At 46.9% G+C, this 17,465-nt stretch overlaps 1 protein-coding gene across 9 annotated transcripts in view; it reads left to right on the top strand.

Moving 5' to 3' along the window:
* Positions 1-17,465, top strand: part of ARHGAP32 (Rho GTPase activating protein 32) — a 197,896-nt gene that overhangs the window by 107,059 nt on the left and 73,372 nt on the right. For all 9 annotated transcript variants that reach the window (XM_083162856.1, XM_083162855.1, XM_083162854.1 and 6 more), the window contains one exon: positions 3,929-4,037. In XM_083162856.1, coding sequence (XP_083018982.1) covers positions 3,933-4,037 — 105 coding nt within the window. In that variant the 5' untranslated portion in view covers positions 3,929-3,932. The remainder of the gene's footprint in view (positions 1-3,928; positions 4,038-17,465) is intronic.

Genomic DNA, 17,465 nt, shown 5'->3' with positions numbered 1-17,465 from the left:
GCTCTTTATTCTGCACAGATCAGTGATTGGTGTCCTGCTTTGTACAGATGAGAAGTTGTGGAATAAGCCCCCTGACACCTGGCTTGTATCGCCGTTTCTGTGCAGCGCAGGAATTGTGAGGACACCTATAGCTGTATAGGGATCTATAGTTTGGCTTTGTTAGAAATCTTGCAACCCCTGTTAATAATACCTGTGTGAGTTGTGTTGCAAGAAATGTAAATCTCATTAATTATAAACTCGTTAATGGTAAGTCTGTACAGTAAACGAGTCCTGTGTTGTAAGTGACCCAGAGGGAACATGGCTTGCTTGCTTATCTTAGGCATGTAGCCTTTCACCCATTCTCCTTTCCACATTAATTTCAATGGAGCTTAACAATAGCAGATTCGTATTCATTTAATTATGTACTGCTGCTATTCTACATAAACCTCATTGCAAATTATTATCCTTGTTGCTTGCATCTAGCATTATGAATGTATCTAGTGATAGACTCTTTGGACTCTAGCTGTTGTTAAACTACACATCCCAGCATGCCCTGCATCAGTTTTAGAATAGCAAAACTGTTGCAGAGCATGCTGGGATGTGTGGTTCAACAACAGCTGCAGTGACCGGGTTCCCCATCACTGCTCTAGAGGAGCCTGTGTGCGGTTTCCTACCTGTGCTGAGATGGCTCCAGAGAGTACAGATTTCCGAAGGCAGAACAACCAGTCCTGTGGGAGTACATGTTCTATGTGGCTGTGGGTCTGAGCATTCATTTCATGCATGTCTGCCTTCTCGGAAGTCTGCCCCTGTGCTCTCTTGCCCTCCACCATGCGCTCTCTTGCACATGGACGCTCGCCACAGACAAACTGGTCAGAGGTTCTGCAAATGAATCTCCCTATTTACCTAGAACTGGTGCAATGCTCACGGAGCCTGGCCGCATTCACATACTGTACCTTGGGCTGAGTCACTGACGTAGAGCCCTGTCTGTAAATGGCTATTTGTCCAAGCAGCACTGCGGGATACATAACGCATCGCTCCATGTGATGGGGTAGAAAGGCAGACAAGGGGTTTAAAGGGGCTCCTGACTAAGGCTGTGTTGCGTTGTATCCCATGATTTCCATGGAGGCAGTCATTCCGTATAAACTGATATAGAATGAAGACCCCAGTCTCCAGACGCTGCTGGTCCCCAGCATGAATTACAGCCTCTGCATCACTGCAAGCTCCAACAATGCGGCCTTGTTCAGACCATACAGAAAGAATTTGAGGAGGAGATTGTGGAATCTGCGCCTCTCATGTACAATGCAGCAGAACAAAGGCAGCTGAAAGCTTCATGCTTATTACTTAATGCTGTAAAACTGCTGTCATGAAGGAGAACTTTCCCCTGATGTTTGTTGGCGCTGTGTGTAATGTATATACTGTTCTTCTCTACACAAGGGATTGCTGTAATGTTCCCTATAGAGACGCCCTACTCCAGCAGGAGTAGGTACATACGTATAGTGTCACCAGCGACTCATGCAGGTCCTGTTTTGTATAGTGCTTACTGCCCCCTCAAGTCTCAATGTCTACAATATCACAAAACACCTACTGCTCTCCATAGCTCACGCTGCTCTCCTCAGCTCATGCTGCTCTCCTCATAATGCGCTGCTCTCCACATAATGCGCTGCTCTCCACATAATGCGCTGCTCTCCTCCTCATGCGCTGCTCTCCTCCTCATGCGCTGCTCTCCTCCTCATGCGCTGCTCTCCTCCTCATGCGCTGCTCTCCATAGCTCACACTGCTCTCCTCATCCTGCGCTGATCTCCATAGCTCACACTGCTCTCCTCATACTGCGCTGCTCTCCATAGCTCACACTGCTCTCCTCATACTGCGCTGCTCTCCATAGCTCACACTGCTCTCCTCATACTGCGCTGTTCTCCATAGCTCACACTGCTCTCCTCATACTGCGCTGCTCTCCATAGCTCACACTGCTCTCCTCATAATGCGCTGCTCTCCATAGCTCACACTGCTCTCCTCATAATGCGCTGCTCTCCATAGCTCACACTGCTCTTCTCATACTGCGCTGCTCTCCATAGCTCACACTGCTCTCCTCAGCTCACACTGCTCTCCTCATAATGCGCTGCTCTCCATAGCTCACACTGCTCTTCTCATACTGCGCTGCACTCCATAGCTCACACTGCTCTCCTCAGCTCACACTGCTCTCCTCATACTGCGCTGCTCTCCATAGCTCACACTTTCCCCCTCACATCTAATTGGCTATTACAGCTCACTGCCCCATCACAACTCACTGCCCACATTACTCCTCCCTACACCTCACTGTTCCCACAGCTCACACCTTACAGGTACTGCCACTCATCTCTACCCCATCACACCCCACTGCCCAGATTACTCCTCCTTACCCCTCAGTGCCCCCCTCTCACATTGCTCCTATCACCAGATATCACCAATGATGCTTCCTGACTCTGGTGTAACCAGTGGTGTGTGTGGGTTATTTAGTGTTAGAGTACTGTATAGTAAGCACAAAGGGTCCTACTAAATCCTTATGCAGACATTAGGTTTATCTACTATCCTGAAAGGGTAATCAAGGCACGGCATGGGCCTTAAACACAGCTAGCACACGGGTCTGTGCATTGTGACGGGGATACAGAGTAACATGTTGGATATAACAAACTGCAGTTGTATGAATAGTAAATGACTGCGGCCCAGCTCCTGACCTGAACAATGCATTGCTACGTACAGATTTCCTAGGCAAGGCAGGTGATTACATCTCACATGAAACACCTCAGAGGTTGCGGCATCATGTAGCATACCTGTTGGGTCTTGTTTTATTTGTCACTAACAGGTAAATGAAGGTGGATATTAGTGAGACTGTATGAATGAAGGGGTTTGCAGTATGTAAGAGGCTGGGTCGGGCTTATTATTCGGAGCATTATTGGTGGGATAGGATTAATGCTCTCCCATTTGAGGGCATGTATGATGCTAATCCAGGGTGCCAAGGTGAAAGGCTGCCAGCTTCTCTATTTCTTGTGCCTCCTTGGGGTATAACTGATATCCCGGCAGTGTAACTACAGACCCTTGCACCCCGATACGGAGAATCCCAACCGAGTGACCTTAGCCTTTCCTCCTACCCCCCACTAACCCTCCCTGAACCCCCCTGCCCTAAACCACCCCCTGCTCTGCAGCCTAACACTGCAGATCCTGTTCCTGTCGTCTGAGCATCTCACTTCTACATCAGGAATTTGCTGAGCGGCGCGTTTCCCTCGCACCGCTCCCTTCTCTCCTCTCTGGTCTATTTACCAGTCAGAGGTGGGATCGCAATGCATGTACACACCTGCTTGAAAGCACCGGCCAAGTAGCTGCTGTCAGGCCAGTGGAGTGACATCTAATCTGCATCCCAGGAGATGCTGCTCTTCTATGCAACTACCTGACCCTGATGTAACGAGCAGCTGTCTGAGGAGCAACTAAACCAGGCATGGTGCAGTGATGCACATCGCTCAGACGCCCATTATACATACCGCATGGTAATACAGGAACCTCTTCTCACTGACAAGCATCATACAGGGCACATATAACCTTCACAACTAGATGCATATGTATAGTGTTCAATCAGATTCTAACCAGTGTACCCACAATCCTTTGCAGCCTTCATCTACCTACAATATCTGGGTTCTGCACGCCGCATAAAAGCTGTCAGTAACGCACATTTCTTATGTCCTTATTAAAGTGGTTGGAGAGTTTACACCATTTGTGACACACATTATAATAATGGCATATCCATTGTGATATTTCCCTGATCATTACCATAGAGCAGCGGTATCCAGTCCAACCTGTGCTTCTGCTGTGCAGCTATGGGTGGAGGGCAGGAAGTGTATTGGAATGACTGTGAAGCTATTGATAACCTGTGCAGAAAAAAAACGACCCAATTCTAATCTGTCATCCTTCTCTCCTGCAGAATAATGAAGTCGTCGCTGCATTTAGAGGAAGATGACTTTGTTCCAGAGCTGCCACGGAGTATCCACCCCAGGGAGAGGCCGGACTGGGAGGAGACGATCAGTGCTATGGTAAGTTCTGTCCTTGGAGTGAACAATATACTGGATACAGACTGTGGATGTAGACGTGTGAGGCTATGTGCACTAAATTTCGATCATATGTCATTTGGATGGAGGAGGTCTATACATCAAGGACTATATAGGTGATTGGAAGGTGTACACAGCACCATCGTCTCCTAGCTGTATAGTGATGCTCTGTGTGGTCACCCCTCTCCTAGTATGCAGTGGCTAGTACCTACCTAGTGCACTCCAATGAAGAATGAGCAGTAAACTGGCAATAGGGTCATGGTGCTCGCCGTGGATCAAGGAGGCCTGGTCTGATGGATCTGGATTTCTTTTACATCGTGTGGGAAGGTGTATATTTGCCATGTTCCAAGCAACTTTCTGCTGTAAAACCCTGTATTCTGGCATTTTTGTGGATGTTACTTTGACACGTTCCGCCTACCTACACATTGCTGCAGACCAAGTAGACCCCCTTCATGGCTATGGTTATCTCTGATGTCAGCGGTCTCTCCGCAGGATAATGCAATCTACCACACTGCATAATCATTGTACAGGACTGCTCTGAGGAACATGACCGAGGTGAAGATTTGGATTCCAGATTCCCCAGATCTCGTTCTAATCGAGCTTCTGCGGGAAGTGCTGGTAATCACACGCACCTCACAACTTGCAGGACTTCCCAAATCTGTGCCAGATGCCATGGAACACCTCCAGAGGTTTTGCTGAGCCCATGCCTCGCCAGTTCGGCACTGCTTTGGTGGCACAATGGGACCTATAGGCACGTAGCTCAATGTCATAGCAGATATGTCAAATTCTCTGTACATTTAATTGTGTATGTCTGATCTAGTAAAGCAGCAATGGACCCTTCTTAAAATGGGGTATAATCTAAAAACACTAGATTCCACAATTCTAGTTCCCCATTTCCACTGGACTAAAGGGCAGGGTTGTCTTGCAGGTGTACAAACCATTGTTACAGCACAGCGGTGATATGGAGGCTGTGATCTGGTATCCTGCAGAGAATCTGGCCTGGATATAGCAGGACAGTGCCAGGGCTTAGATGGCTGTAGGGAAATAGTTTAGATGACTTGTACAACAAGGAAATTAAATATTTTCCTGTGCAGGCAAGAGGCTGATCCAGCGATTTCTCATGTTCCTCACCTCCGGGTCTCATACATTACACCTAGGCTAGCTGGCATTCACGGCTGGAACATGTCTGCCTACTAAGGGCTTCCCTGCTAGTGGCAGGCCCTGCAGATTGGCATCGGTTATAGGGTTACTAATAGATTTGCTTTACATTGGTATTTGCTAGGAGCTACGGAGACCTCTGGTGAAATCATTTATTTACCAGTCTGATGAAATGCTAGTACAATGTTATTTAAGTGATCACACCCTAATGTTACCTGTAATAGCAGGGATCAGTTATAGAGAAGTGCAAATGATTTCTCAGCCTTAAGAGTAGCAGCTAGTAACAATTTCTATACTTTGTTTCAGAAATCATTCACTAACATTTCCCATGTAACAGGTTCGGCATCTCCACTAACTTTAAAGAATCTTTTTGTCCCACTAACTGTCACTGACCACATACAGCACTGTTATGTATTAATAACAAGACACCGCAGTGGCTTATGATAATATGTGTGAAGTTTCCAGATGGCCAATCTTGTCCTCCAATACTGATTCACTATCACAGCCTATGATGTTACCTTGTGACCATTACATCATGATACATGTGCACAGTTTCTGGCCAAACACATAATACACTATGTCCATCATGTTCGTATTACAAATAACAGTATACATATATATTACTTTTAGGATGTAAGTTCTCATGAGCAAGGCCCTCCTCCCCCATGCGCTCTAACTCCCTTACTTAAACCATCTTTTATGGCACCACATCCTGCGGTTCTCTGCCCCCTGATACTTATGTCAGTTCGTCTGCTCATGCAGCTTATGGTTATGTCTCCTGTATGTGTCCTCTATTTTATTCACCTGGACAATAATGTATATTTTTATTATATTGAATAACACATTTTTTGAGGTGAGTACAGCCTTTGTTTTTCCTCATCCACACTATGCCCGGTACACACCAGGATGATGGTGCTCGTGAGTGGGTCGTCACAGGAACGTACGACCCGCTGATGGCGCCGCCGACCTGCCACGAAAATGCCCCTAATGTGATCGCGAACGGATCGTGACCCCCACCTACTACAATGGTCATTTCTGAGATCCTACCTGCAGCAGGTAGGATCTCAGAAAGGACCGACCGGCAGGGCCGTGCATCGGACCGGGATCGCATCAAAAGGGCAGCGAAATGGCCTAAAACACGGCCGATTTACATACAATCGGTTGAGATTGTATGTAAATTGGCTCGTTTTGGGACATATCGTCCTGGTGTGTACCCCCACATAACTGTTTTAGTATTGTGTTTTTGCTTATTAGGACTGTTAAGACTACCCTTATCCCCGCATCCATGTTATAGAAGGGTCATGTGTGTAAATATGGAGGATGGCGGTCTGCCCTCACATGGCAGTGACCGAGTGTGAGATTGCATTGTGTTGGTGCGCTGTGTATATATTGTAGTAACACAGATGGAAGCCTGCTCTGTGTGATCCCGCTGCTGAATATTCCTGATTCGGTCTCTGTGTAAATAGGTTAGCAGTGCCTGAGGTGCCGGCTATCTGCGTTCTGGGACAGCCGCTGTTGTCATATTCCTGATGCAGATGTCTTATGTTCTTGTGTCTTCTGCTATTTGCTTTGTTTCCACCTCACTGCTCTAATAATACTGAGCAGCTGTGTATAGTCAGCAGAGACGAGCTCGTACATTACAGGCCCATCCAGGCAGCGTGTATTAGTCGGTCAGTCACCTGGACGTTAGAATAGGGTGTTTCCATGTAACAGCATAGTAATCACAGGGTCCTGCATGTGTGATCCCTGCTCGCCTATGGCCTGAAGCCTCCCCAGCCTGTCAGCAATGTACCACATCCATATGTTATACAGGCTAACTGCAGTTACGCTCAGCACCTATAGTGACATACTTGGGGCAAACACTTCTGAATTTCATACTAAAGAACATTAGGGATAACTGGGTTTATGTGGCACATTTATGTTCCGTGAGAGGGTAATGGATGCTAGTCTACTGCGGTTCCACTCTATGCCCAACAAATGACATTACATACATGAGATTACGGAGGCACCTTGTTATGTGTGTGGCAATACTAGTGCGGTTATTACCACCTCACTTGTATTCATCCACCTGTTGTGTCTTTTTTTTTGTGTATCAGCAAGAGGTTCTAGCCAGCAGTCACGTCATGTTGGGGTGTAGTGTCCTATGTCTGTATAAGGTGTAATAGATGTATTATGTCCAGTGGTCAGTGCATGTTTGGGTGTAGTGTCCTACTGTATGTCCGTGTAGGGTGTAATAGATGTATTCTGGCCAGTGGTCAGTGCATGTTTGGGTGTAGTGTCCTACTGTATGTCCGTGTAGGGTGTAATAGATGTATTATGTCCAGTGGTCAGTGCATGTTTGGGTGTAGTGTCCTACTGTATGTCCGTGTAGGGTGTAATAGATGTATTATGTCCAGTGGTCAGTACATGTTTGGGTGTAGTGTCCTACTGTATGTCCGTGTAGGGTGTAATAGATGTATTATGGACAGTGGTCAGGACATGTTGGGGGTGTAGTGTCCTATGTCTGTATAGGGTGTAATAGATGTATTATGGCCAGCGGTCAGGACATGTTGGGGGTGCAGTGTCCTATGTCTGTATAGGGTGTAATAGATATATTATGGCCAGCGGTCAGGACATGTTGGGATGTAGTGTCCTATGTCTGTATAAGGTGTAATAGATATATTATGGCCAGTGGTCAGGACATGTTGGGGTGTAGTGTCCTATGTCTGTATAGGGTGTAATAGAGTGATGAGATCCGGTCAGAGAGGAATGGGTGAGATCTTTGTAATACCCCTTTCACATTGCAACTAATTACCGGTACAAGCCAATTGCTTGCAGGTTCAACCTGTTAATAAGTGCGACGTGAAAGGGGTCGCCGGGTCCCGCAAACAGGTAGCAACACGGCAATAAGAACCTGTAAAAAAGAAGGGTTCTTACCGGTTCATTGCTGTGCATTGTGATCGGGTTGAGCGACCCATTTCCCGTTCAGACTATTGAGGAGGCAGCACTCGGAGCAGCGCTAGCTCTAAGCACTGCCTCCTAACCCGCTCCCAAAGACGCACCGACTCCCGCCCCCCCCCCCCCCCCCCTCCCGTATGATGTCAACGAAACCAGCAAGAATGCCAGTTTGCTGAGGAGATGTGAACATCCCAAAATGCAGGGTAGCGCTGGGCCTGAACAGTTTCAAAGTCCTGGTGCGACCCTGCATTTTGTCATGTGAAAGCAGTATGAGTATGAGTGTGTGTGTGAGAAGTTGGACTTGTATTCTCATATTGTGATTTATTGATTGAGAACCCTCAAAGTTCCCTTTTACTGAGATACACTTAACAATAATGGTGTGTACACACGTAAGATATGGCTTCCGATGTTGCCAATATAGTGAACATCGGAAGCCATATCGCATGCTGATCGCATGCTTTTTTTAGGGCTTGCGAGCGCGATGCGCTGCCGATGCACGCTCCCGTGTGAGCGCAAATCGGCAGTGAAATAGAGAGGGCAGGCAACACTATATAGTGCAGATCTGCACTATATAGTCTAAATTGTGCCACTCTAGCATGCCGTGCGATGCGAGTCCTGATGCGTTCTGATCGCATCGGGACTCGCATAGCATGGCATATATCCCCCGTGTGTACACACCATAAGAGTGCTTAGATAACTTTCAGTTTATGTAACTGTCTATTTATTATTATTATTATTACTGCTACTACTACTACTGCTACTACTACTACTGCTACTACTACTGCTACTACTACTGGTTGAGTATCCCTAAAATGTTTGGGACCACTTTGGATAACTGATCATTCTGTATTTATGAATATTTTAATATTTCAATGATGTATCTTGCATTTATGTTGTAAAGCATAAAACACATGAAATACACAGAAATATATTTTATTTGTGTATGAAACAAGGTTTCAAAACAAACAAAGGCACTGAATTTGAATGCCAAGCAATCATTTTCTTGCACATTGTTATGCTGTTTACACACGGTGCAATATGATTGCTAGCGATATATTGCTAGCAATATATTGCCAGCAATCATATTGCTCAGTGTCTCCTTTTCATCAGCGATGAAAAGGAGACACTGCTACGGGGCGAAGGGGGAGTGCAGCAGCAGCAGACGCTGCTGCTGTCACTTTGAAGGGAGGAGGGAGGGAGCAGCGGCACGGGGCTGGGGAGATCAATGCTGATCTCCCCGGCGCTGACCTCCGTGAAGGGAGGAGGGAGGGAGCAGCGGCACTGGGCTGCGGAGATCAATGCTGATTTCCCCGGCACTGACCTCCCGGCACAGCGATCGCCGGGGAAAGCCGCTGGTCGCAGGAGCATGCTCCAGCGACCAGCAGGGAGTGCACACGGGAGCGCGCAGCGATTTTACCTAATATTGCTCCCGTGTGTACACACCATTAGTGCCAGTTACATATCATGTCCCCACTAGTGCCAGTTACATATAACCTTCCTAATAGTGCCAGTTAAATATCGTGTCCCCAGTAGTGCCAGTTACATATCGTGTCCCCAGTAGTGCCAGTTACATATCGTGTCCCCATTAGTGCCAGTTACATATCGTGTCCCCATTAGTGCCAGTTACATATAACCTTCCTAATAGTGCCAGTGTCCCCGGTAGTGCCAGTCGCATATGGTGTCCCCGGTAGTGCCAGTCGCATATGGTGTCCCCGGTAGTGCCAGTCGCATATGGTGTCCCCGGTAGTGCCAGTCGCATATGGTGTCCCCGGTAGTGCCAGTCGCATATGGTGTCCCCGGTAGTGCCAGTCGCATATGGTGTCCCCGGTAGTGCCAGTCGCATATGGTGTCCCCAGTAGTGCCAGTCACATATGGTGTCCCCACTAGTGCTTTTAGAAAATAAAAAAATTAAATTCCAGATACTATGGTTTCAAAATAATTTGGATAACTGATATTTGCATAAAGGATAACTCAAACTGTACTACTATTCTGATTTATTGCTCAGTAAGCTCTTATACATAATGGTTAATAATGGAAATAAATAAAACATTCCTAGAAAATGGGATAGGCAGTTGCATCAACATTGTTTCAACTTGAGTCCTACAATAATCTAGATACAAAACAAATGGTGGAAACATTTTCAACATCAACTGAGCTCAAAGGATCTTCTGCTACAGACAGTTGGACCTCTGAAAAGAAGAATTACAGTATCAAATGTTAATCTCAACTTTAAATGAATCTAGAGCAGTGTTTCCCAAACTGGGGTACTAGTACCCCTGGGGGTACTCTGCAGACCAGTTGGGGGTACTTGAAAATAATATTGGTAATGGCGGATGATGAAAAGGTCTTTTTATGGCTGAAGAAGAGCCATTGCCATGGAGACAAACCATGTTGTGTCATATGCCTGACCAGCAATCCACTGGGAGCTTCCCATGCTGCCCTCAGACCAGTGCCGGTGCAAGGCGCTCACCCGCTCTACGGGTGGGGAGGAATACAGCCACCGTGCTGCTCCTGGGGGGGTGATGCGTGATGCCCGCGGCGGTGCGCTGCTCTGAGGGGGGGGGGAGAGGGATACGGCCGCCGTGCTACTCACCCTTCAGGAAGAGCTCGGGTGACGGTCTAGCTCAGCGGGCGGGAGGGAGAGCTGGAGGTCTAGCTTAGCGGGCAGGAGGGAGGGCTCGCTGCACTGTGTGCAGTTCAGTCCCGGTGCATGTTAACTGACATTTTCCTCCACCCGCACCGTGTACAGCCGCTCAGCCGGGCAGCGTCTGAGCACTTGGCTCACCTTCTGACGCTGAGCGGCTGTACATGGTGCGGGTGGAGGAAAATGTCAGTTAACATGCTTTGGGACTGAACTGCACACAGTGCAGCGAGCCCTCCCTCCTGCCCGCTAATCCAGACCTCCAGCTCTCCCTCCTGCCCTGCTCCCAACTACTGCCCCCCAGTGGCCAGCGCCCTAGGCAAATGCCTAACACTGCCTAGTGGTGGCGCCGGCCCTGCCTCAGACATCAGCAGTCATCTGCCCAGCACTGACAAAGGTGGAGGAAGCAGCAGCATTAATCCTACTGGTGTTGGTGGGAATCCTGGAGATGATACACAACCAGTGTCTAGACACAGAAGGGCATGATTCCTTGCTGTATACTACTCCTCCGCTCCTTCTTAATATAAGGACATGCATAAGGATCCGCATACCGCTAAGTACTGTCCATATGTCAAAATGAGAGGAGGGGGGTACTTATCAATGAAAAGTCTAATCAAGGGGTACGGGAGAGAAAAAAGGTTGGGAACCACTGATCTAGAGTATTGTCAGAATTTGAACATTCTATTATTGCGATGGCCCTACCTCTGATGCCTCGGAATCGGTACATCTGTCAGAATGAACTTAGGTCTACAGTCATTAGGTTGACCCCACTAGGTCGACTGGCAGGAAGGTCGACCTGACTTAAGGTCGACATGGGCCAAGGTCGACATGACTTAAGGTCGAATTTGCATAAAGGTCGACATGAGGAATGTTGACTGGTCATAAGGTCAACATGGGTTTTTCACTGTTTTTTTATCCGAATGTCGACACAGTCGACATGGACACAGTTGGCAATGAGAATCGGACCCTCGCTTCGCTCGCTTCGCTCGCCATGCTTTTATGCAAATTCGACCTTAAGTCATGTCAACCTTGGCCCATGTCGACCTTAAGTCAGGTCGACCTTCCTGCCAGTCGACCTAGTGGGGTCGACCTAATGACTGTAGACCTAAGTTCATTCTAATAGATGACCGCTTCCCGATGCCTCATGGCTGACAGGTTTCCTGGGGAGAACACAGAAGTTATTTAATGCTGGGTGTTCTACTTATTTGATGCAAGTATTGCTTTTAGCAGCTAATGGAAGCATTCGGTTGACTTTGTAGTTGCAGAACGTATGATGTGTGAGCTGGATGGGACACCTAACACCCTCAGATATAATCTTTATATGTTTTGATGCTGTCATGTACATCATGCCTAATTGGTAGGTGGCCTTTAGTGGGTCATAAAATAATGTGTTAGACAAATCCACTTTGTATCCTTATCTGGTTTTATTGCCATCCTGAAGTGATTACGGAGATGAGAAGGGAACAGGAAACATTGTTTTAGTTACAAAACTTTTCATATATTGGACAGATGAGTACAACTCATAGTGCTGTAGTATTAAGCTGCTGCCTTTATTGGCTTATGTTCTATAATATCTCCTGTGTCTGAGCTGTGACCCTACTAATGTGCAGCACTGTCACATGCAGGGATATGGTCCCAGGTACATGGCCATTGGTGGATTCAGTTCAGATGGGCCAGGTGCAGGTATAGTTATGGTTATTTATTTGTGCAAATCAAATTTAAGATGTCATTTTGGCTATCTTGCATCACTGTTGCGGAGCGTGCGTGTGGGTAAGTATGTATGATGGAAAGGGGTCATAGTGTCCACAGGTAAAATCAGCAGCTAGTGTAGAAGAGAGCTATTAATATCACTAATAAAATATATGCATAATTAAAATAGTTAAAAAGTGAATAATGTATTTAAAACAGAGTGAAAAAATATAATATTATAGTACATTAAAATGAATTAAAGGTGTGTCTTCTCTTTGTGAGAGGTCGAGAGGAAGGCGTTTCATCTGTCAAACTGCGTCAGTGTTGAGATGTTGGTATGCTGACCTATCGTGTTTTATTCCAACCATTTTAGAGCCCTAACTGCAGCCTAACCCTAAACTAACATAGTAACTAAGGCTGAAAATACGTTCGTCCATAGAGTTCAACCTATCTAAAGCTGGGTACACATCTATACACAGGGCCAGCGCCACCACTAGGCAGGACTAGGCATTTGCCTAGGGGCCGGCCACTGGAGGGCGGTAATGAGCCGCCGAGGAGACGTACCATAGAAAGCTGGGAGCGGGGAGCAGGTAAGACAGAGGGCTTCCCTCTTCCCCCACCCCCGAACCCGCCTGTGAATCAACGCTGCAGCAGTATTGCCCGCACCTCCCCCCCCCCCCCCCACAGTGCGCGTGCCCGCTGTAGTATCGCCCGCAACCCCTCTCCCCCGGAGCGCGAGTGCCCGCCGCAGTATTGCCCGCCCCCCCCCCCCGAAGCACGTGGGGGGGGGGTGCATCGGGCGGCTCGTGGAGGATTTGCCTGGGGCGGGGGGGAGGCTTGCACCGGCCCTGTCTATACAATCCCTGTTTTCTTGCGACCGTTCGACCGACCGTAGAGGCATTGGACAGTCCACAAACAACAGCCGATACGCGCGTACACACCTGTACAATTTTACTTGCGACGTCCGATGTACTCCCATCCAAACAGTCACAAGAAAAAGATTGTACCACTGTACACACTCTCTCGATTGTCATTGCATGATGGTGCACCCCTGTTGCATAGGTACTTGTAGTGCCACGTAAAAAGATGTAGTCAGCCGGCAGGGTGACTAGACACAGACATATGGCAAATAGCTGGGGTGTGCGTCTAGATGTAGTCAGCCGGCAGGGTGACTACAGACAGACATACGGCCAATAGCCGGGGTGTGCGTCTAGATGTAGTCAGCCAGCTGACTACATCTAGACGCGCACCCTGGCTATTGGCCATATGTCTGTCTCTAGTCACCCTGCCAAGTTATTGCCCATGTTTGCTGGTCTGTTATCTCCGGATGTTCCTATTCTTCTGGCAGCATCTTGCATTGCTGTGAATCGCTGTGTGTACCGCAGTGTTGGGCTACAATGTAAATCCTGCTGTGTCCAGTAGTGATGTCAGCTGTACACTCAGACTACTTTACATATGTATTATAGTTGTCCTATCTCTCAGAAAATCAGCATGAGGACATATTTGTAGACACAGGATATTTGTATTTTCCTGTATCTGGCTGTACAATATCTAGTATAAGGAAAGATTACCACTCTGTGTTTTCTGGATAACTGGTGAGGGGGGACGGCTGCTGTCTGGCTGGCCGGCCATATTGCTGCCCTTTGTGAGCTTCACATGTGGTTTGTGGTATTCGGAAGTTGGCTGCTCTGTGACTTTGTGCACAAAACTTCTAAAGGCCTAATCTACATCAAAGCCTGCAGAATAATGCGTTTTTTATTAAGATTTCTATGGCAGCAGTCCAACACAGCCTTACACCAGAGCCATGCTGAGTATTGGGAATGATACCTATCTACAGGTCCATCTGTTAGTGCGAGCTTAAAGTCACTGTACCTCTGTCTCTACCAGCTGTGAACACGGTGCTGTCTGTACAGGAAGGTGCGTCGGCATTGTGGGTTGCTGTACGGTCTGATGGCTGCCCATGAGATTTGTGTAGTCAGGACAACACTGTTCCTGGTTTCTAGCAATGTGTCGCTGTGTACTTCTTGTCTCATAGGTAGTTTACATATTAAATAGCACATAAGATGCAACCTCCCAATCCGACAGTTGCAGGAACATTATAAGCCGTTCATTGGCCAATCTGCCAACATCACGTGGATGACTGTACCCAGCATACCCATGCAGTACAGCAGTACCTTGCTTCCATGGGTGAGTTACAGAACTGCCCATACTGAGCTTTTCTATAATGACACAGAAGAGACTGCTGCCTCGCACCACAGTACTAGATACAGTGGTGGTTATGTTTCAGGCTGTATGTGACGTGTTGGGGCTCTAAAAACATGCCTGTTCCTCTATATGCAATATGCATCACAATATCACTCTTAGTGGTGTCCAAATCTTTGTGTAAAAGCATATGTTGGTGATACAGTAGCATAGATCATGAATTACAAACACTGTGGCCTATACAGAAGACACATACTGCACATTGGGGGTTTCTCATACCTGATTGCCAGGCTGCTAATTTGCAGAACCCTGCGATCAGGTATACGCTGCCCAGCCAGAGTGAAATCCCGTCCCATGCAGGCCTACGAATGGTTTAGCATGGCTAGAACTCTTCCTGACTGTTGTGCTAGGACTCTTCCTGACTGTTGTATTAGGACTCTTCCTGACTGTTGTGCTAGGACTCTTCCTGACTGTTGTGCTAGGACTCTTCCTGACTGTTGTGCTAGGACTCTTCCTGACTGTTGTGCTAGGACTCTTCCTGACTGTTGTGCTAGGACTCTTCCTGACTGTTGTGCTAGGACTCTTCCTGACTGTTGTGCTAGGACTCTTCCTGACTGTTGTATTAGGACTCTTCCTGACTGATGTGCTAGGACTCTTCCTGACTGTTGTGCTAGGACTCTTCCTGACTGTTGTGCTAGGACTCTTTCTGACTGTTGTGCTAGGACTCTTCCTGACTGTTGTGCTTGGACTCTTCCTGACTGTTGTGCTAGGACTCTTCCTGACTGTTGTGCTAGAACTCTCCTGATCACTACTTTGTTGTTTTTGTTACTGGGAGAAAAAAAATTGATATTTAAAATGATGCATTCAAAAATATTTTATGTAGATTGGGGACATATTAATTATAGAATCATTGGTTTTCCAACTACCAGCATGGGTGTTAATGCTACAGAGTTGCACCTGGCATGGCGCTACTAGAAGGTCGGCGTAACGTGGAAGGAAGCTAGATGTATGTGGACAGAAACAGAAGCCTTCCAAATCAGAGGCCCCCTGTGTACGTTGTTACCCAATAATTTGTATGAGCTCTGATTAAGTACTTTTTTTTTATTTTTTTATTGTCTGTGGCACAGCTTAGTGCATTTAAAAATGTGTACATTCGTGAACTATGCCATAAGGAGAGGCCATATGATGTATTATAACCATGGATTGTAAGCCTTTGTGGTGCTGGAAGATGGTGGTTTATCACATTTTTTCATGTCCCTGGCCACATGGGAATACTGTCCGCTTGCCACGGCAGATAGCTCATTTCACTACAAACACGTGGGCAGCAGAAGTGGAATCAGTGCAGTCAGAACTGTAATTGGCAGGATCCAGGTTCTGTTTATTCTTTGTGTGTCTGACTGTGATTTGCCCAGGGGTGAGAGAGCCACCTTAATTCTCTGTGGATTGTTATACAGATACTTCCATTATTGTTACCCAGCTCATGATATTACTGCTCTAGGTAGGGTACAGTAAAAGGAACTATAGAGCGCTCATCAAGTGTATTTGTGTGTGTGTGTGTGTGTGTGTGTGTCTATATATTATTACACCTGCTGAATTTGCCATAGAGGAAGATTGGTGTAAACAACAGTTATGAGATGTTCCGGCATGTATTCTGCCAGCAGGAAGGACTTCTTATTAAATCATACAGCCAAAAAACTCAGCAAACTGGTGCAATAGATTTTTCTGGTTTGCTGCGTTTCAATCCAATTAGTGTCGACAGTGGGGTGCTCCACTTAAAGTATCACATACATGCCCTTATTCCGTTCATTAGCAGATGCAAATTCCTTCTCAAATGGAGAAAACCCTGTGCATTGCAGGTGGGGCAGGTGTAATGTGCATAGAGATTCGATTTGGGTGAGGTATTTTGTTTCTGTGCAGGGAAAATACTGGCTACTTTATTTTTACACTGCAATATAGATATCAGTTTGATGTAAAACCCCACCCAAATCTAACTCTCTCTGCACGTGTTACATCAGCCAAGCCTGCAGTGCACATGGTGTTGTCCATATGAGAAAGAATTTGCCTTTGCGAGTGAACCAGAATAAGGGCCACAGTGTACCATACATAAGAGTCCAGGTACAGACCAAATTGGATCTACATAGAGCGCACTCTCCAAACTTAAAAAAATAGCCAAAAGTAGTTTGAAAGTCATAAAGACGCATTCTCCTTTATACTGTGAGTGCCTCCGGCCTTGTCTTATGTATCCATTATCTGTGGAGGGTCTGTCACTAGAATGTGATATTGCTCAGTGATAGCTTTTACTATCACGTGTAGTGTGTGCACGCAGCATCGCTAATGATACACGCTCCTGTGCAATGTTAATGACCCCCTACCTCATCCTGCAAGGTAGGGGGTCATAACGACGGGCATGCTGCAGCGTGTCCCCTTCCTTCCGTCTCTCCCTTCCCTGCCGGCATCGGCAAGTTTGTATGCACTTGCCAATGCCAGGTCCCCACTGCCAACAATATTGGTATGTTTATTGGGCTTAATTCTGTCCAATCAGTGATATCTTGCACTCCGAGAGGAGGAACATTCTGTATAGGGGAAGTGTAGCCCACAGTGTGTTACAGGCCGGCTTAGACGCAGGCTCTGGGGATGCCATAAGGTTTATCATTGTTGTGTAATGTAAGCACTCACCTTACTGTCTGATAATGGTTTGCGGGTTATCTACAGTACATTCTGTAGCATTGCTGACACCTGGTGGTGGGTTCATAACATGAACAGCGTGGTTCTGCTGTGGGTTATAT

Source organism: Crinia signifera, chromosome 19 (genome assembly GCF_055691185.1).
Source record: "Crinia signifera chromosome 19, ASM5569118v1, whole genome shotgun sequence".
Classification (NCBI taxonomy): domain Eukaryota; kingdom Metazoa; phylum Chordata; class Amphibia; order Anura; family Myobatrachidae; genus Crinia; species Crinia signifera.
The sequence above is the reverse complement of the archived record's forward strand: the minus strand, read 5'-3'. Positions and strand labels throughout refer to the sequence as shown.